General features: G+C 44.6%; 2 protein-coding genes across 3 annotated transcripts; both read left to right on the top strand.

Moving 5' to 3' along the window:
• Positions 1-2,936: 2,936 nt before the first annotated feature.
• fam98b (family with sequence similarity 98 member B) lies at positions 2,937-18,336 on the top strand. 2 transcript variants are annotated; one of them, XM_072457965.1, is made up of 8 exons: positions 2,937-3,141; positions 3,953-4,101; positions 5,457-5,582; positions 7,099-7,274; positions 14,683-14,763; positions 16,097-16,213; positions 17,021-17,188; positions 18,040-18,336. In XM_072457965.1, exons 1-8 carry the CDS (start codon positions 3,104-3,106, stop codon positions 18,319-18,321), a joined length of 1,137 nt encoding a protein of 378 aa, XP_072314066.1. In that variant the 5' UTR covers positions 2,937-3,103; the 3' UTR covers positions 18,322-18,336. The 2 variants fall into 2 exon arrangements, with proteins under 2 accessions (XP_072314066.1, XP_072314067.1); XM_072457966.1 differs by having other exon boundaries at positions 5,460-5,582.
• Positions 8,969-10,863, top strand: LOC140370740 (zinc finger BED domain-containing protein 4-like). Its single transcript, XM_072457968.1, has 2 exons — positions 8,969-9,185; positions 9,537-10,863. Exons 1-2 carry the CDS (start codon positions 9,130-9,132, stop codon positions 10,411-10,413), a joined length of 933 nt encoding a protein of 310 aa, XP_072314069.1. The 5' UTR covers positions 8,969-9,129; the 3' UTR covers positions 10,414-10,863.
• Positions 18,337-19,601: the final 1,265 nt, after the last annotated feature.

Consider the following 19,601-nt stretch of genomic DNA (forward strand, 5'->3'; position numbering starts at 1 on the left):
AGTTAGACCTAAATTCCCAGAATATAGCTTTTTGTGTAAACCTTTTTGGGTTTTTAGTTATATTAAAAAATAAAAAATAAAATCAGCTGGTTTAATTTTAAATGCTTTAATTTAAACTTCTCTTCAAGTATTGGTCATGCATGTCCCATTTTACAAGATCTCTAAATGAAATATTTGGCACAAGAAATGTTCATTAAAAACACACTCATTAAAATGCCATGTACCAGATTTTAAAAGGTCATAATTGAAATTGGGCACTTTTAACACCATTTTAAATTTTAAATATCCAGACATTTCAATAAGTTACTGTTCATTTTTCAAGATTTTTCAGCAAACGTCTGTCGCGGATGCGCACCGGCTCCATTCTGACGTAAAGCCCCAAATACTGTCAATATAATGTAATGTGCATTTCTAAACGTATTCTACACGACCAGGCCTTTGTTTAGTGCCATCGGCTTCACATCCCGACAACCTCAAAAAAGTGCCTCACGTTCATTCACTAGTCTGCATTTGGGATCTGACTCTCTTCTTCTCCGGTCTCCTTGGTTTCACTCGTCTAGGCTCCTTCTAGTGTTTGCGAAATCCAAGTATCTGATGTAAAATGTATAGTCCCAATAAATAACCCTTCATGTATTTTCTTTGGACAGATGTAGCGTGTTACTTTTCATCCTGTAAATATACATACGTTTGTAACTGTTTTTATGTTACATCATACACTTGTAATTTGACATATCAAATAACATTATCATAATAAAATGGTGAGTTTTAATCTTTTCATGGGTTTGGTTCATTGTGTCTTTTGATTTTCATTCACTGCGTGCAAATAATCTGAAGACTGAGGTAAATGAGTAAGTGTGGGCCGCAGAGGCAGACACTAAAAAATAAAAGATTATTTAAGGCGTTTAGAGGCGTTTCCATGCATTCTACAACAACAAATTGCTATTTATATCAGAGAAATATCGAATGGAATCAGAAAGATCAAGAAATACTTTATACATGTGTGCTTACGGTAATAATATTCTTTTTATGAAAAATAATTGGCAAACTATTCTTTTATAATACATTAGAATCTCAAGTAAATTGAAGTATTTTGAGGCATACTGTGAGTGCAAATGGTTTTCTAATTATGACTGGTGGGATAGAAGAACCTGTTGGATACCAAGCGCCATAAAACACCCAAGAAGAAGAAGAGCCACTTTTCCATATTGACTGCATCGGAATTTGAAATATCTAAAAGGTAAATTCACAGTTGAGTCTGATGATTTGTCTTTGTGACTAAGACCCAAGAACTCATTCATCACAACAAAAGCATTTTAACAATATTAATTTTAGCTTCCCAACATCTCATTATTACTATTCAATATTATTGGCTGATTGAATGTGATGTCATGAGAACAAAACAAACTACCCATGTTCCACTCAGGTGCTGGTTCTGGGTCACAAGCTAACCACCGCATTTGGTCTGTTTTGTTCTAACTGCATTTTTTTGGGTGAAAATGGCGGAACCAATTCTGACCCGGCACCAGCTTTTTCCTTAAGCAAAATGCAGGGACAATTTACACACAACAGACAAAGTTTTCTGACAAAACAAACAATAGTTTAAACTAAAATAAAGATATAATCAGGAATTATTATTTTCATAAATTATAAATCATAATTTGGTTGCTAGGTAACAGTTGTAGAATTACCTCTATCTATCTGCTGCTCATGTTAAAACAGGAAGTTCAATTCAATTACATTTAGGTTTGTAACACCCAAAATCACAACAGCAGTTGCCTCAGGGGGCGACAGTGAAAAACAGATTAAACAATGTTGATAGGGACGTGGCAATGTCCCAGCGAGGGAGGGGGTTTTAATCCACAAAATACAAAGTGGAGAAAATGTTACAACAATTTTGAATAAAATCTTAATATAATCGTGTTCACTAGGTTTAGTGAAATGTGTGTCGCACTGGGTCAACCTGTCATATGCACTTCAACCCCTGGTAGTCAAATGATGACATCATCTTCTTATGTCCTTCTTTATAATGGCAGTTTGGTGATTTTAACCCTTTCCAGGTTTTTAACTGTACACAAATAATTTGTGAAGTCTAGTCTTTCTCTAGAGATCAGTTTTAGACACAAATCATCAATCATTAACTCCATTAGAATCTGGGTTTGAAAATGTAAAATATGGTACGTGTAATAGTCACACCCACTGATGATATTTAGTGTGAAGCAGCTCAAGTTCTCGGCTTCGTCTTAACTTCATCAGGAGACTCAAACAAACATTTTGTGTCTGTGGCACATTTGGAACTGTGACTTCACAATAACTACAGCTTAATAACTACAGTTACACCAATATCAAGTTCCACCTCTGAAAATATAACTTCTGTGAGTCTCAATAATAAAAGGATTGATCACAACTGAACTCTAAAGCATTCCATCATGTCCAGAGGTGAAACATGCAAACCTGCACAGAAAGGCCTGGCTTTCTCTTGCTGTGAGGGAAAGTGCTGGCCACCCTCCCACTGTGACAATATTTGATATTGATACAACTATCACTAGTTGACATATCAGCCTACAGTTTAATAGAGATATCTTTCTTGTTATTCACAGATTTAACTGTTACCATCGCAATAAAGTCCCAGAAATGGCATTCAGGAATAAAAGTAATGTGACCAAATTTGAAAAGCCCATGTTCACAATATAATGTTTTTACTATTTTTTTTTATAGTATATTGCCATATTGCCTATATTGCAATGTATCACTATTTCTAGAAGAAAACATAATAATATTAATGATGATAATAACACAATAAATAACAATAATAATAATGATAATGAATACTTAATCGGAGCATACCTATTTATCATTGTGACTAAATATAAAGATGACATTTAACTATACATTTGTGTGCTTTTTTTCAGCGGAACCATTGATACAACTTCACGTTGTGTTTCATACCGGACGAGTAAAAGCGCTGGACCACAATGGAGCCATGACAGCGCTGCAGAAATCATGAATGAACGTGAAATGCTTGTCCAATAAAGCTCTTTTTCTACTTTTACCTGCGCTGTTATTGTGAGGAAATGTGCAACTGTTTGGTCTAAATCTCTGTGCGATGGAGAACGACATTTTGGACTCGCTGGAGCAGCTCGGGTAAGAAAGACTAATGTGAGGATTGGCACGTTCTGTACAAATGGACGTTCTGTACAAATGGATCATGACCAAATTATCTTTTATTTTGCTAAGCGGCAGAATTCTGAAAAGTTTAAGATTTGAGAAGAAAAATGAGGCATAATTGTCTACTTGAAGATTGTGTAAGATATTGAGTGATTCTACAAATCTTCTATTATAAATGAATGACTAGGTAGATTAATGATTTAACACTAGAACAAGGCCACATAATATTTTACATACACTTTTATAAACTTCTACAAAAGATTACAATTATGCTCAATAAATTATGTTCATTTATGAAACGCAAAAAAAAGCGCTTTTTTTGTAATTGTGGGAAACGTAAGTGACAGAGAACAATGCAGACGGAGGTTGTGTATTTGTGCTTTTTAAAGATTTTTTTGTCCACTTTTTTGTGCGCAAAAACATTGATTTCATTTAGGACTGAAACAAGTTAATAGATTAATCACAACTAATCAATTATTGAGATAATCATCAACTCATTTAGTAATCTAATTATTGTCCAAAACATGCCTGTGCTGAGAGAAAAGGTTTTATAACTCATGTACATTTAGAGCTTTTGATCAAAAATCTATTTTGTCTGTAAATAAACTTCACGATGTCTTCCCCTTAGCTTCATCTCTGTCAAATGGAGTAAAAAGCAGATTTTAAGAGCATTTCCTGTTTGTAATAAGCAAAGTAGTTTATTTTCAATGTACAATTCCTATAATCTGGTGGTGATGATGATGATGATGATGATGATGATGATGACAGTGTTTGCTGCTTGTGTCAGGTACTCAGGCCCTCTGCTGCAGGATGGGGCCCTGCTGGGGGCCGCAGAGGCAGGCTTGGGCTCCTCACAGCTGCTGGAGCTGTGTGTGTGGCTCTGCTCCAGGCTGAAGGAGCTGTGTGGGCTGGAGGAGAGCATCACCTCAGGACCAGGTGAGCCACAACACTCATATATACATCAATACTTTCATTTACAATAGATTTTCAGAGTTTTTCTACAAGAGTGTTTTTTTTATAAGTCATCTGTTAAAAAAAAAAAAATACTTCTATGCCTAATCTGTGTTGCGATACTGGAATTTCCCCATTGTGGGACGGATAAAGGTTATCTTATCTTAATAGATCACCATTCTTCTAGTTTGTGACCAGCTTCATCTGAGAGTATACTGAGAGTGGTAACTATGGCAACTGTGGCACAGATATGACAAGGAGTTAAACATATAGATAATATAATATTATGCAGGTGTAATCCCTCATTCGTCCAGGCGTGTTCCATAGTAGAAAAAGCTTCAGTTGTAGTCATCTGGACTCAGTTTTTATCAGCACAGAAGAAATACAAGTTCAGGACCTCAGAGTGCCGTGCATCTCCATCTTGAAGCCTCTAATCACTCGTTTGAAGACGGTGATGTGAAGGTTTTAAGCAGGGAGAAAAGATGGTTTGAAAGAGGAGTCAAGGAAGCTATTTTTGTTAAAAAAGAAAGACCTTCTTTAAACAGAAATGGAGGGCTAAGGTTTAATCTTCCTGTTATTTATAATGGGTTACTGAACCCCTGGAAAGGTAGAGGACCAGGGACAGGACATTCGGATGCTAATCAGGTACTCAGGGTGGTTGAGCCAGGGTCTCACAAAGACAAAGAGGATTCTTATAGCCCATTAAGATTCTGAATAGGCTAGCTCGGTAGATACAAGGGGGGAGTTTCTGTTGAAACAAACAACTCTTTCTACTTCAGGAAGGCTCCGCCCAATGGGCGGGTCTTACCACAGAACAGTATTAATATCGGAGTTCTCGATCTAAATTCTTTTATTGACAATGACTCTTGGATGAGAGTCGAAACGTCTATTTTTTCAAACTGAGTCCAGATGACTACAACTGAAGCTTTTTCTACTATAATATTATGCAGCCAAATGTGATTCTTTTGTTTGCACATGCTCAGTACAGCGCTCATGTTGAGCACAATATTTACGTGGAAATAAGCTGTTTTTTTTTCAGAACCACGATCCTGTTATTTACATGGACACAGACAAAACCAGGATACTTTAAAAAACTAATAAATCAAATACAGCTCTTTTTAACCCTATGGTACATGATTTTTTTTACTGCAAATGTAGCAGGCCTGTACTTAAATCAATATTTAACTTGTTTCTCACTCTAGCTCTTTGGTACATTGTTAATTTTCCATGCATTCATTTTCGGTTGCATGCATCGCTTTAGAACTGCTTTCTCAATTGAAGAAACTGGGGCAAACACTTATGTGACCTCTGACCCCTTCTGTGTGTGTCCTGTGCTATAGCAGAGGAGGAGAGCCTGCGCCTGGAGCTGAGCGGTCTGCTGAAAGAGCTGCACTGTCCATGTGAGAGGCTGCTCTCTGGACTTCTGAGAGGCACAACCAGCTCCAAGGACTGTCTCACCTGTGTCTGTGAGTCTGTGTCTGTGAGTCTGTGAGCCTGTGTCTGTGAGCCTGTGTCTGTGAGCCTGTGTCTGTGAGCCTGTGTCTGTGAGCCTGTGTCTGTGAGCCTGTGAGTCTGTGAGCCTGTGTCTGTGAGCCTGTGAGTCTGTGAGCCTGTGTCTGTGAGCCTGTGTCTGTGAGCCTGTGTCTGTGAGCCTGTGTGTCTGTGAGCCTGTGTGTCTGTGAGCCTGTGTGTCTGTGAGCCTGTGTGTCTGTGAGCCTGTGTGTCTGTGAGCCTGTGTGTCTGTGAGCCTGTGTCTGTGAGCCTGTGTATCTGAGTCTGTGAGCCTGTGTATCTGAGTCTGTGAGCCTGTGTGTCTGTGTGTCTGTGAGCCTGTGTGTCTGTGAGCCTGTGTGTCTGTGTGTCTGTGAGCCTGTGTGTCTGTGAGCCTGTGTCTGTGAGCCTGTGTGTCTGTGAGCCTGTGTGTCTGTGAGCCTGTGTGTCTGTGAGCCTGTGTGTCTGTGAGCCTGTGTGTCTGTGAGCCTGTGTGTCTGAGCCTGTGTGTCTGAGTCTGTGAGCCTGTGAGCCTGTGTGTCTGTGAGCCTGTGTGTCTGTGAGCCTGTGTGTCTGTGAGCCTGTGTGTCTGTGAGCCTGTGTGTCTGTGAGCCTGTGTGTCTGTGAGCCTGTGTGTCTGTGAGCCTGTGTGTCTGTGAGCCTGTGTCTGTGAGCCTGTGTATCTGAGTCTGTGAGCCTGTGTATCTGAGTCTGTGAGCCTGTGTGTCTGTGTGTCTGTGAGCCTGTGTGTCTGTGAGCCTGTGTGTCTGTGTGTCTGTGAGCCTGTGTGTCTGTGAGCCTGTGTCTGTGAGCCTGTGTGTCTGTGAGCCTGTGTGTCTGTGAGCCTGTGTGTCTGTGAGCCTGTGTCTGTGAGCCTGTGTGTGTCTGTGTGTCTGAGTCTGTGAGCCTGTGTGTCTGTGTGTCTGAGTCTGTGAGCCTGTGTCTGTGAGCCTGTGTCTGTGAGCCTGTGTGTCTGAGCCTGTGTGTCTGAGCCTGTGTGTCTGAGCCTGTGTGTCTGAGCCTGTGTGTCTGAGCCTGTGTGTCTGAGTCTGTGAGCCTGTGTGTCTGAGCCTGTGAGCCTGTGTCTGTGAGCCTGTGTCTGTGAGCCTGTGTCTGTGAGCCTGTGTCTGTGAGCCTGTGTCTGTGAGCCTGTGTGTCTGAGCCTGTGTGTCTGAGCCTGTGTGCCTGTGTCTGTGAGCCTGTGTCTGTGAGCCTGTGTCTGTGAGCCTGTGTCTGTGAGCCTGTGTCTGTGTGTCTGTGTGTCTGAGTCTGTGAGCCTGTGTGTCTGAGCCTGTGTGTCTGTGAGCCTGTGTGTCTGTGACATGCTTATTTTTTCATTGAGTGTCGTTGACCAAATAAAAGACAGATTAATTACCAACACATTTTTTCCAATGTTCATGTCTTACTGTTGAACGCTTTCACTGCAGTGCTTAACCTTAATGTGTCCGTGTGTGTCTGTGTACGTGCGTGTGTGTCTGTGTGCGCCCGCAGTGTTCCTGTGCTCAGAGCTCCAGGCCGCTCAGGTCCTCAGCAGCAGAGGCTCGTCAGAGAAACTCCCTGGTGCAGGTCCTGAGTGTGAGGACGTCAGGAGCATCTGTGAGACACTCCAACTCTCCCTGCGGCCAGGAGAGGGCCCCGACGAGCTCCTCTGCCACATACACGACAAGGTACAGCCACCACACTAGTTAAATATTAAAGGAGGAGCAATATGATTTTGGCAAACATTGCAATTACAATTAGATTAGTGATGAATGATTCATGGTACGTTTTCATTTCAAACACGCCCCAAAGCATTAGCATTTTAGAGAATTAAATACTTAGTCCATTTATCAAGCCTAGTTATCAAAATAGAGACTAAGATCTGGGACATGACCTGAACTTGAAGACTTGTGACTTGAGACGACTCAAAGCTTTTCTTCAAATGATTTAAAAAATGTCTCTTCTTTACAGTAGTCAGTACTTTTAGTACAAACTGGAACATGTACTTAACGTCGTCACAAAGGCGCCGGTACAGCTGGCAGCCCGGTGTAAACGCTCCGCTCTTTTCTCACACTTTTTTCACACTTATTGTGCTTTATCTTCTGTATTTTGTAAAAAATATTTTTCTATTTTACTGTGCGATAGGGACACGCGCTGGAATCGTTTTTAATTCAACTGTTTTTGACTTTGTTCGGCTGGAATATTTAGTGTTTTTCGTTATGCTGTCGTGATGTACGCTAGCTCCGAGCTAGCACCTGGCCCCCCGCGCCCTCCGGCTGCCGCTGACGTACGGTGTGCCGCGGTACACGTTTATAAAAAAGAGGAACTTCATGAACGATCGGGACACGCACTGGAATCGCTTTAATTCAACTTGTTTTGACTTTGTTCGGCTGGATTGAGTGTTTTCGTCGTGTCGTCTCGATGTGCCTCGGCTCAGAGCGCCCCCCGGCCGGCGCCGGTGCGTGTTTACACAAAGGAAGAACTCATGAAACTGCGGAGTACTGTCGTCTTACCCGGAGATCGTCACGTTATCCCGGCGAACATCCTAAGGAAAACGCAGAGAAGCAGAAAGGCTGGATGTAAACTCCGAGAGAAGAGAGGAGGAAACAGAAAGCCGGTTCCTGCCGTAGTCATGGGTAACGTGAGGTCCCTTCAAAATAAAATGACGGAAATAGCGAGCCTCATGCGGTCCCAGAGGATTTATAGGGACAGCAGCGTCTTGATTTTCACAGAGACCTGGTTAACAGCAGAAATGCCAGACTCTATTGTAGGTTTGGACAATTTTCATCTGCTGCGGGCGGACAGAACGAGAGAATGGGGGAAGAAGAGAGGTGGAGGTCTGGCTGTGTATGTGAACACAAGCTGGTGCAAACCCGAACACTGCACAGTGAGGGAGCAGCTATGTGACAAGGATATTGAACTATTGGCTATTGGCATGAGGCCATACTATCTGCCCCGGGAGTTCTCACTTGTGATTTTGATCGCAGTCTATGTGGCCCCGTCTGCCAATGCTGAATATGCTTGTGAAGCACTGCTCTCCTGCACTTGTAGGCTGCAAACACAGCACCCACAGGCTCTCTTCCTCGTCTCTGGTGACTTTAACCACGCTTCTTTCTCTTCTGTTCTACCAACATACACCCAGTATTAGGGCTGAAACGATTCATCGAATAATTCGATTACCAAAATTCATCCATTCTTTTTATCCTGCTTCGGTTATTCGTTTTATTTTCGTCTTACTACGCGCGGTTATGTTCGTCCGCGGAACTTTGTAGTTGCGGCGCATGTTTCTGCACGGCCGCTGCGCCTCACTTGCTTGTAGCGTGCTTGAGACGGTTTGAGATGCTGCTGAGTCCAGTGTGACGAATATCGAAAGACACGAGCAAAGAAAGTGCGGGCAACGACAAAGAAACAGAACACGGGGGGCAAAGAAAAAGACCGAAGTTGTCTGAAGTATGGGAGCATTTTAAATTAAATAAAGCCGACCACACGGTGCAGTGCTTGTACTGCAAATTGGACCTCTCTTTTCACAACAGCACAACATCAATGATCCAGCATATGAAGAGAAAACACCCTGTATATTTTGCAAAAGACACCGCGAGGTAAGTTCACTTAGCGTTAGACTTGCATGTCTTAAAAAGGCGCTGTTTTTTAAATTCGTGTTGAAATTTTGCTTGAGAAATGGCTTGTTAACTGTTAGCGCTGTAGTTTGGCAACAACTTGTTCATGTTAACAATAACAGTCCAAATCTTTCAAGTATGTGTGTCAAACACAATTTAATTAAATTGAAATTGATCATGCGCATGCAAATAGTAAAGATTGTATAATATATTGAAGAATATGAATATGTGTGAATATATTCACACATATTCTGCGCATCTATATAATGTGTAGGCATATAATCTGGAAATATTATTACCAGATTATAATAAATATTTATCCTTCTATTTTAGCACACCCCAGCCCCATATGGACACCTTCCTGAGAATGGTCCCATCATGTTCAACGCAGCAAGCAGCAGAGTACAGTGACCGCATTCTGAACATTTTAGTGACTGACATGCGTCCACTATCAATGGTTGAAGGCAAAGGCTTCAAGGAAATGATTTCAAAGTTTAGTCCTCAATATGAACTACCATCCACGATCTATTTCACCAAGAAAATGGAGGACAAGTACAAAGAAATCAAGGGCAAGCTGATTGATGCTATTAAAAAATGTGACTCAGTTGCACTCACGACTGACATTTGGACAAGTGTAGCTGTAGAAGCTTTCATGGGTGTGACCTGTCACTATGTGGGAGACAATTGGGAAATGCAGTCCTTCATTTTGAGCACACTTCCCCTGGAGGACAGACACACAGCTGCAAATATTGCAGAATGGCTTCAGGATGTTCTTAAAACTTTCATCATTCCCCTTGAAAAAGTGAAGCCAGTTGTGCATGATAACGGTGCCAATGTGGTTAAGCTTTTGAGGGAAAAACATGGGTGGGCATCTGTGAGATGTTCAGCACACACTTTAAATTTAGTTGTACAAAATTCCCTCAAAAACAACCCTACTGGTTCAAAGTGTGTGTCTGGTTCTAGATGTCTAGTGGAACACTTTAAGAAAAGTGAACTTGCCTGCACCAAGCTCAAGGAGAAGCAGCTTCAAATGGGTATACCACAACACATGCTGATCCAGGATGTCAGTACTCGGTGGAACTGTACCTTCTACATGCTGTCCAGGCTCCTGGAACAAAGATGGCCCGTGACTGCTGCCCTCTCCGACCCAACAGTGACTTCAAGAGGCAAAAACACCACCTGGACCTCAAGCCTGAACAATGGAATTTGATGGAGGAGCTGAACAATGCCCTCACCCCATTTGAGAGTGCAACTGTTTTTCTAAGTGGCCAACAATATGTCACTCTGTCTGCTCTTCCACAACTTGTGCATAACCTGAGGGTTCAGCATTTGAAACCCCCTCTGTCCAAGCTTCTCAAACGCAGATGACTGAGGAAATACAAACAAGATGGAAAGAAATGTTTGCCTTCAACTCAGATCACCCAAACGCTGCCCTCATTGCTGCTGCTCTTGACCCCAGATTCAGGAGACTGAAGTTTTCTTTCTCTGAAGAAGTTATCTTCAGAGGATGCATTCAAAGTACAAAGCACAGTGCAGACAATGGCACTTGATACAAAAAGAAAACACATGCGGAAAAATCAAAATACAGACAGTAGTGCTCCAAATAACCCTCTGTCTTCAAACAAACAAACCTTCCTGGACAAGGTACTGGGATCATCCTCTGAATCCAGTGTAAGTGAAGAAGATGCAGACGAACAAGTTACTCAGTCAGTGCAAAGAGAAGGAGAATCCACTTGCATGGTGGAAAACTAATGAAACGCGTTATCCAGTTCTGTCAACACTAGCAAAGACTTTTCTATGCATTCCAGCCACGTCGACACCATCAGAGCGCTTATTTTCTGCTGCAGGTAACAGTGTCAAAGCGCAGGGCAAGTTTGAGTTCGGAGCACGTTGACATGCTCACATTTCTGCACTGCAACAGTGACATGCTCACGTAATGTTTGTATTAAAACAGAAAAGTAGAATTGTTCTCATGTTTACTCACACCAGAAAATGCACTTTAAAAGACAGCTGTTTGCCTTAACATGTATTTTTGGGTGAACCTGAGTTTTCTGTCACATTTGGGAAAAGTATTTAACTGTCAGTGTACTATACTGATATGCTTTATTTATATTTTTGTTATATATTACCATTTGACAACTGGTCAGTGTAATTGTGTTTATTTTAGTACCCTTATTTATTGTAAAATCTCATGCATTTTTATTTTTTCAAATCCTCATGGGAAGTTCCAGTGCAATGTTGATGGTTGTGCAATTGTCAAATAAATGTTAAAAGTGATTTGAGTAATGTATATTTTCAAGAAACGGCCAATAAAGCTACAAATTAAATTTATCCGATTATTCGAAGTGATAATCGATAGATTACTCGATTACAAAAATAATCGATAGCTGCAGCCCTAGCCAGTATGTTACCTGCCCCACCAGAGACAATAGAACATTGGACTTGTTTTTTGCCAACACCAAAGAGGCTTATTCTTCTTCCCCCCTCCCTCCCCTGGGCAGCTCGGACCACAACCTTGTACATCTGAGGCCTGTGTATGAACCCATCGTGCGCAGGCAGATGGGGTGTCCCGTGAGGTGAGGATGTGGTCTGCTGAGAGCGAGGAGGCTCTGAGGGACTGCTTCAGCACCACTGTCTGGACTGAGCTTTATGACCCACATGGGGAGGACATGAACACCATCACGGACTACATCAACTTCTGTTTTGAGAACACTGTTCCCTCCCGGACGGTGCAGTGTTTTCCAAACAACAAGCCATGGATTAACCGTGAACTGAAGGGTCTGCTGAAGGAGAAGAAGAGAGCCTTCAGGTCAGGGAACAAGGAGGAGCTGGGGACTGTCTGGACCCTGCCCAGACAGAGGGGGATCTACAGTGGGTGAATGATTTAAATGCTCACTTCTTGAGGTTTGATCAGTCACCCGCCCCTCCCCCTGCACAGCTGCATGCTCCCTCTTCCACAGCTGGACAATGCCCTGCATCCGTTCCTCTTCACTTCTGCGCCCCGGACCATCAGCTCCCCACTTCGCCTGGACTCACCCATCCCCCCAGCACACGGTCCCCCTGCCATCCACTGACTGTCACAGCAGCACAGGTGAGGAGTGAGCTGAAGAGGATTAAAGTGAGGAAGGCAGCTGGACCTGACGGCATCAGCCCCAGGCTCCTTAAGTCCTGCAGATGAACTGTGTGGAGTTATGGAGCATGTCTTCAAAATGAGCCTGAAGCTGAGGGTGGTACCACAGGTCTGGAAGACCTCCTGTCTGGTACCTGTGCCCAAGACACAGACTTCAACAGCTTCAGGCCGGTGGCTCTCACGTCCCACCTGATGAAGACACTGGAGCTGCTGGTCCTGGACCACCTCCGCTCCACCATGAGCTCAGCCATGGACCCGCTGCAGTTTGCATACCGGACTGGCGTCGGAGTGGAGGACGCCGTCATCTGCTGCACCGCTCCCTCTCTCACCTGGAAAAGCCTGGCAGCTCTGTGAGGATTCTGTTCTTTGATCTCTCCAGCGTCTTCAACACCATCCAGCCGCTGCTCCTGAGGGACAAGCTGGAGACGGCTGGAGTGGAGTATGACCTGGCAGAGTGGATCCTGGACTACCTCACAGACCGACCCCAGTTTGTGAGAGCACGGGACTGTGTGTCTGACACTCGGACCTGCAGTGTGGGGGCGCCCCAGGGCACTGTCCTCGCGCCCTTTCTCTTCACCCTTTACACTGCAGACTTCAGACACGACACGGACAGCTGTGTCCTGCAGAAGTTCTCTGATGACTCTGCCATCATCGGACTCATCACGGACGACGATGATGCGGAGTACAGAGGACTGGCGCAGCACTATGTGGACTGGTGTCAGGAGGTAGAGCCAGAGTCGGCTCTACCTCCTGAGGAGACTCAGGTCTTTTGGAGTGACAGGGCCACTCCTGAAGACCTTCTACGACTCTGTGGTGGCATCAGCTCTCCTGTACGGTGTGGCCTGCTGGAGCAGCAGCATCACAGAGAGGGAGAGGAAGAAGCTGGACAAAGTCATCAAGAAGTCCAGCTCCGTCCTGGGCTGCGCTCTGGACTCAGGAGGTGGGGGACACAAGGGTCCTGGCTAGATTCACATCTATGTTGGACCATGAGTCTCACTCTCTCCGCTCTGGAGAGCAGCTTCAGTGAGAGACTGATCCACCCTCACTGTGTGAAGGAAAGGTTTCGCAGGTCTTTCCTTCCTGCTGCTGTCAGACTTTATAACAAACACTGTTAGTTCTGAACACTCACAATACTGACCTAACCATGTGCAATTCTGTCATATGTGCAATTACTGTGAAATTCATGTGCAATCCATGTGCCGTCGTGACACATATTCATGTGCAATTACTGTCGTGATCACATGCAATGGTATTTATGTATTTATTTATTTCTATCTTTATTATTTTTCCTCTCCATCCCTTGTTGGGAAATGGGAGGTTTTGTCTATGGGAGTTTTTGTTTATAAGAGATCTTCTACTGAGTGTTTTTCAAACTTCCTGTAAGTGATCTGTTCTTCTGTATCTACCTCTGTATCTACCTGCGTTGCATCAATGACATTTCCCCATGTGGGACAATAAAGGAATATCTTATCTCATCTATTTGTTTCCTTGACTTGATGTAAGAAGAACCCTTTACTGTAATTATATTTATTGCAAAGAGCTGTTGGGGTAATTTGGTATAATAATGACTTGAAAAGACTTGAGACACAAAGCAGAGGACCTGGACTTGACCTGGACTTGACCTGGACTTGACTTGGACTTGACTCAAACTTTAGGCTAAAGACTTCTGTTCCAGATTGAACAATTATAATGTTCATTTATTCACAATGTAAAAGTTCTTTAAAATCTTCTTTGAAATTTTTCATATGCTTTATCCAATCACAATATTCTTCATCAGATTCTACAACTAAAACAAGTTTGCAACAAACCCAAAAGAGGAATTCTCACAATGTTTGAGTTTAAAAAATCTGTTGAATCAGTTCTGACAAACTAAAGAAACATGGACTATTTCATTCTGTTTTTATAGAGCAGGAGGTGCTTTGTGTATTTATCTACGCACTTAATGACCAAATGTGTCATTTTACATGTGGAAAAGACATTTATAATGTCCATGAGGTTCTCTTCTGATTCTAGAAGCTTCATTAGAGCTGCAACGTTCAAACTTATTGTATTACGCTCTAAAACACCCAAAAAAGACCTTTTATAACAAAGACAGTGACATTACTAACTTAAAATGTCAAAAAAGAATACAAATGAAGTGCATTTTTGAATAAATTGTTCAAATATTCTCTTTCTAGAAGCCTTCAACTGCCATATTTCAACTCTGACTTGGTTGAAGATGTATTTAAAAAGCCTCAATGTTCAATAGAAGTTATCGTTTGACTCGTCGACCACTAAAATAACCGTTCATGACCTTTGCCCTCCAAACCTCAATCACATGTCTCTATCTCTGCTCTGTTGTGTCTGCAGGTCGAAGCTGTCCTGAAGGAGCTCCCAGGAGGCAGCTGTGGGGCCCCGGTGCTGAAGGGGAGTCTGAGCAGTGAGCAGTGGGTGAGTCCTGTGTGAGAGGAGTCTGAGCAGTGGGTGAGTCCTGTGTGAGAGAGGAGTCTGAGCAGTGAGCAGTGGGTGAGTCCTGTGTGAGAGGAGTCTGAGCAGTGGGTGAGTCCTGTGTGAGAGAGGAGTCTGAGCAGTGGGTGAGTCCTGTGTGAGAGGAGTCTGAGCAGTGGGTGAGTCCTGTGTGAGAGAGGAGTCTGAGCAGTGGGTGAGTCCTGTGTGAGAGGAGTCTGAGCAGTGGGTGAGTCCTGTGTGAGAGAGGAGTCTGAGCAGTGGGTGAGTCCTGTGTGAGAGAGGAGTCTGAGCAGTGGGTGAGTCCTGTGTGAGAGGAGTCTGAGCAGTGGGTGAGTCCTGTGTGAGAGAGGAGTCTGAGCAGTGGGTGAGTCCTGTGTGAGAGAGGAGTCTGAGCAGTGGGTGAGTCCTGTGTGAGAGAGGAGTCTGAGCAGTGGGTGAGTCCTGTGTGAGAGGAGTCTGAGCAGTGGGTGAGTCCTGTGTGAGAGGAGTCTGAGCAGTGGGTGAGTCCTGTGTGAGAGAGGAGTCTGAGTAGTGGGTGAGTCCTGTGTGAGAGGAGTCTGAGCAGTGGGTGAGTCCTGTGTGAGAGGAGTCTGAGCAGTGGGTGAGTCCTGTGTGAGAGAGGAGTCTGAGCAGTGGGTGAGTCCTGTGTGAGAGGAGTCTGAGCAGTGGGTGAGTCCTGTGTGAGAGAGGAGTCTGAGCAGTGGGTGAGTCCTGTGTGAGAGGAGTCTGAGCAGTGGGTGAGTCCTGTGTGAGAGAGGAGTCTGAGCAGTGGGTGAGTCCTGTGTGAGAGGAGTCTGAGCAGTGGGTGAGTCCTGTGTGAGAGAGGAGTCTGAGCAGTGGGTGAGTCCTGTGTGAGAGGAGTCTGAGCAGTGGGTGAGTCCTGTGTGAAAGAGGAGTCTGAGCAGTGGGTGAGTCCTGTGTGAGAGGAGTCTGAGCAGTGGGTGGGTCCTGTGTGAAAGAGGAGTCTGAGCAGTGGGTGAGTCCTGTGTGAAAGGAGTCTGAGCAGTGGGTGAGTCCTGTGTGAGAGAGGAGTCTGAGCAGTGGGTGAGTCCTGTGTGAGAGGAGTCTGAGCAGTGGGTGAGTCCTGTGTGAGAGAGGAGTCTGAGCAGTGGGTGAGTCCTGTGTGAGAGGAGTCTGAGCAGTGGGTGAGTCCTGTGTGAGAGAGGAGTCTGAGCAGTGGGTGAGTCCTGTGTGAGAGAGGAGTCTGAGCAGTGGGTGAGTCCTGTGTGAGAGAGGAGTCTGAGCAGTGGGTGAGTCCTGTGTGAGAGAGGAGTCTGAGCAGTGGGTGAGTCAGGTGACTGTGCATGTGCCTCAGGCCTCGGTGCAGCAGGTGAACCAGGCCCTGTCCTCAGAGTACGAGTGCAGGAGGAGGATGCTCATCAAGAGGCTGGACGTCACCATTCAGTCCTTCGGCTGGTCCGACAGAGCCAAGGTACTCCCACCCATTACTTCAAAATACTATTAGTACAAAGTACAAGAGTACTAAAGTATTTAGGAAACCATTACTCTATTAAGTGTAACTTTGAGTAAATGTCTAGATGTCACATCTGATTTATAATTTAAAGTTAATTGGAAGGACAAAACATGAAATGCTCAAAATCAGCTTTCAAAGGATAAACACAAAGATCTGAAGGTGCGAAGCAAGAAACGACAGATGGATTTATGGGCCTAAAGTGTGGAGTTCACCAACAGGAAGTTAGAAAATCAAACAAAACATTGGCCAATCACAGAGGCCGATATAGAACTGCCCCTTTACTTTATGCGTTTCATATTGGGTTTATTAAACTGTTATTACAGTCTCTTTACAGTGAAATTCTAAGGTCGGAAAGTATGTTTGCATAACATTCACTTCGATAGACATATTATTGAGGTGACTTCACCAGCCTGAGGATGTGCTTAGCCTAATTAATGCGCGTCATGGTAATTAATAAGTGTAAATGTTACAGTTGTTACAGTTCTGTGACTCCTGGATCACACTGTACTTACATTCGTAACTCTAATTTTTGGGGATAATAATGTGATTTTACTTTGAAAATAGTAAAGGGAAAAGAAATCCCGCACACAGTCTTACTTGCAAAACTTGTTTCTTCACCATTAAACTTTTTATTTTGCAAGTAAGACAGTGTGCGGTCTCGGTGCAAGCTGATCATTGTCACTTGCGGCTATTATTATTTAATATTATCATTATCATTATTATTATGCTTATTATTATGCTTATGCTTATGCTGTTGTGTCTCAGTTGAAGGTGGACAGCATGGCCCGGGCGTACCAGGACAAGCGTCACTCCCTCAGGCTGCGCTGCTCTGTGGGCGTGGCCGAGCTGCTCGCTGCCAGAGAGGACCTGTGTAACGTGGTGAAGACCAGCAGTGGCTCCAGCCGAGAGAAGACCTCCTGTGCCGTCAACAAGGTACTTTACACTCACACGTCATGCCCCACACGTCATGCCCCACACGTCATGCCCCACACGTCATGCCCCACACGTCCTGCCCACACGTCCTGCCCACACGTCCTGCCCACACGTCCTGCCCACACGTCATGCCCACACGTCATGCCCACACGTCATGCCCCACACGTCCTGCCCACACGTCCTGCCCACACGTCCTGCCCACACGTCCTGCCCACACGTCCTGCCCACACGTCCTGCCCACACGTCCTGCCCCACACGTCCTGCCCACACGTCCTGCCCACACGTCCTGCCCACACGTCCTGCCCACACGTCATGCCCACACGTCCTGCCCACACGTCCTGCCCACACGTCCTGCCCACACGTCCTGCCCCACACGTCCTGCCCACACGTCCTGCCCACACGTCCTGCCCCACACGTCATGCCCACACGTCCTGCCCACACGTCCTGCCCACACGTCCTGCCCACACGTCCTGCCCACACGTCCTGCCCACACGTCCTGCCCCACACGTCCTGCCCACACGTCATGCCCACACGTCCTGCCCACACGTCATGCCCACAAGTCCTGCCCCACACCTCCTGCCCCACAGGTCATGCCCACACGTCATGCCCACACGTCCTGCCCACACGTCATGCCCACACGTCCTGCCCACACGTCCTGCCCACACGTCCTGCCCACACGTCCTGCCCACACGTCCTGCCCACACGTCCTGCCCACACGTCTGCCCCACACGTCCTGGCACACATCCTGCCACACGTCTGCCCACCCGTGTGGCACACCAAAGGGATTGCCTCATAGTTGAGCTGTTGCTCCATTTTCCTCAACACTGATTTCTTCCTTTTTTTTCTTCCAGGTTCTAATGGGGAGAGTGCCAGACCGAGGTGGGCGGCCCTCAGAGATCCAAGCCCCTCCTCCAGAGATGCCACCCTGGCAGAAGAGACAGGACGGGGGCGGTTGGGGGGGCGGGGGAAACTGGAGAGGAAGAGGAGGAGGGGGAAGAGGAGGAGGAGGAGGAGGAGGAGGAGGAGGAGGAAGAGGAGGCTGGAACCAAGGACACAGGGGGTACGGGGGCCATGGAGGCCATGGAGGAGGACACGGTGGACATGGAGGAAAGAGAGGACGGTACCAGTATTAGTTAAAGTGAAGGCCAACAGTATTAAAGGTGCACTATAGCCATGCTTTGACAGGTTCACTTTGGAAATGTTTACGGACCGTAACGATCGTCTCCATTGTTCTAACCGGATCGGCCCGTTTGAGTGATCTAAAGTGGCCCGTGAGAAGTCTAGCTTCCAAAGCGGTCTGGCTCACTTTCAACTCCCAAAAACACTAAAAAATGATTGGTTAAAGAGCACGCAGACTCAGAAGAAAACAAAAAGCTGATTAAAAACAGAAAATAATATTTTTTCACTCAACAATGACTTGATCTTGAGATAAGAAAAATAAATAAATTAAAAAAAAAAGCCAGCATATTAGCAACCGCTTTTTCCAGTTTATCATCACCACATTCGAGAGAAGACCCAGAATGTTCTAGTTCCAGTGCATAAAGGATCTAACTTTACCAAAACCCAATATCTTACATAAAGAGAGGTTCAGTGTAGAGGCAGAGAAGTGAAAGAAATGCAGAAAAAGGTGAAGATAAACCAGAAGTAGTTTTGGGTTTACTCTTTATAGCCATGTCTCAAAGTGACACAAACTTTATTACTAAATCTTATTTTTGTGAATTGCTGACATTGGCCTTATGTTAAGTGTTATGTTTGGGTGACATCAGAACTCTGGACCTATCGCCTGGCCCTGGGTGTGGTCACACTCTGACAAGTGCTCTGAAGTGAACCAGTCTGAGGGGCCGGGGCCAGTCAAGATGTGGGGTTTCTGTTTGTCTCAAACGAAATGTTATTGTTTTGTCCAGAATGTATGGCATTAAACATATAATTTAATCATTATTAACACCATTCAATTCTCTCCATGGAGACACCAACAGGCCAAGTTATAAATATGTATTCTTTGCAATAAATACACTGGTAAGTCTCAGTCCTTAAGATTGAAAATGACTTTTGGATAAAAGTTGATACATCTTTCTATAAAACCTTTTCTACCACTGATCATTCCTCCTTTGAATGCTTTGAAGACATGCTGGCAGACCCCCACCTTTAATGAATTGCTTTTTATTTTTTTTATCAGCTGAAGTGGAAAACTAAATATTCACTGTCTGGAGGCTTCACGAAAATGTAACTAAACTTTAGATGTTTTTGGTGTTATTTATAGGAGCCAGAACTAGAGTGGTTTGAGTGTTTGTGCTGTTGAGTGACAAATGGAACTGTTGTCATAGGAAAAGAACAAGTATTTAAATGCATGTCAAAGTAGTAAAATGTATGCCTTGATTAATTATGTAGTTTAATATTTTAACATTTGTCTACT

The sequence above is a fragment of the Eucyclogobius newberryi genome, unplaced genomic scaffold (assembly GCF_026437365.1).
Source record: "Eucyclogobius newberryi isolate DKJ021-1_F unplaced genomic scaffold, fEucNew1.0.hap1 SCAF_21, whole genome shotgun sequence".
NCBI lineage: Eukaryota > Metazoa > Chordata > Actinopteri > Gobiiformes > Gobiidae > Eucyclogobius > Eucyclogobius newberryi.

What these genes read in the sequence shown, in the direction of transcription:
- fam98b (XM_072457965.1), top strand. Translation starts at nt 3,104, where the DNA reads ATGGAGAACGACATTTTGGACTCGCTGGAGCAGCTCGG. An exon ending in GTCTGAGCAGTGAGCAGTGG is followed by an intron (nt 14,764 to 16,096) that starts GTGAGTCCTGTG and finishes CATGTGCCTCAG; the next exon opens with GCCTCGGTGCAGCAGGTGAA. An exon ending in GCTGGTCCGACAGAGCCAAG is followed by an intron (nt 16,214 to 17,020) that starts GTACTCCCACCC and finishes GTTGTGTCTCAG; the next exon opens with TTGAAGGTGGACAGCATGGC.
- LOC140370740 (XM_072457968.1), top strand. Translation starts at nt 9,130, where the DNA reads ATGATCCAGCATATGAAGAGAAAACACCCTGTATATTTTGCAAAAGAC. An exon ending in TTTGCAAAAGACACCGCGAG is followed by an intron (nt 9,186 to 9,536) that starts GTAAGTTCACTT and finishes CTTCTATTTTAG; the next exon opens with CACACCCCAGCCCCATATGG.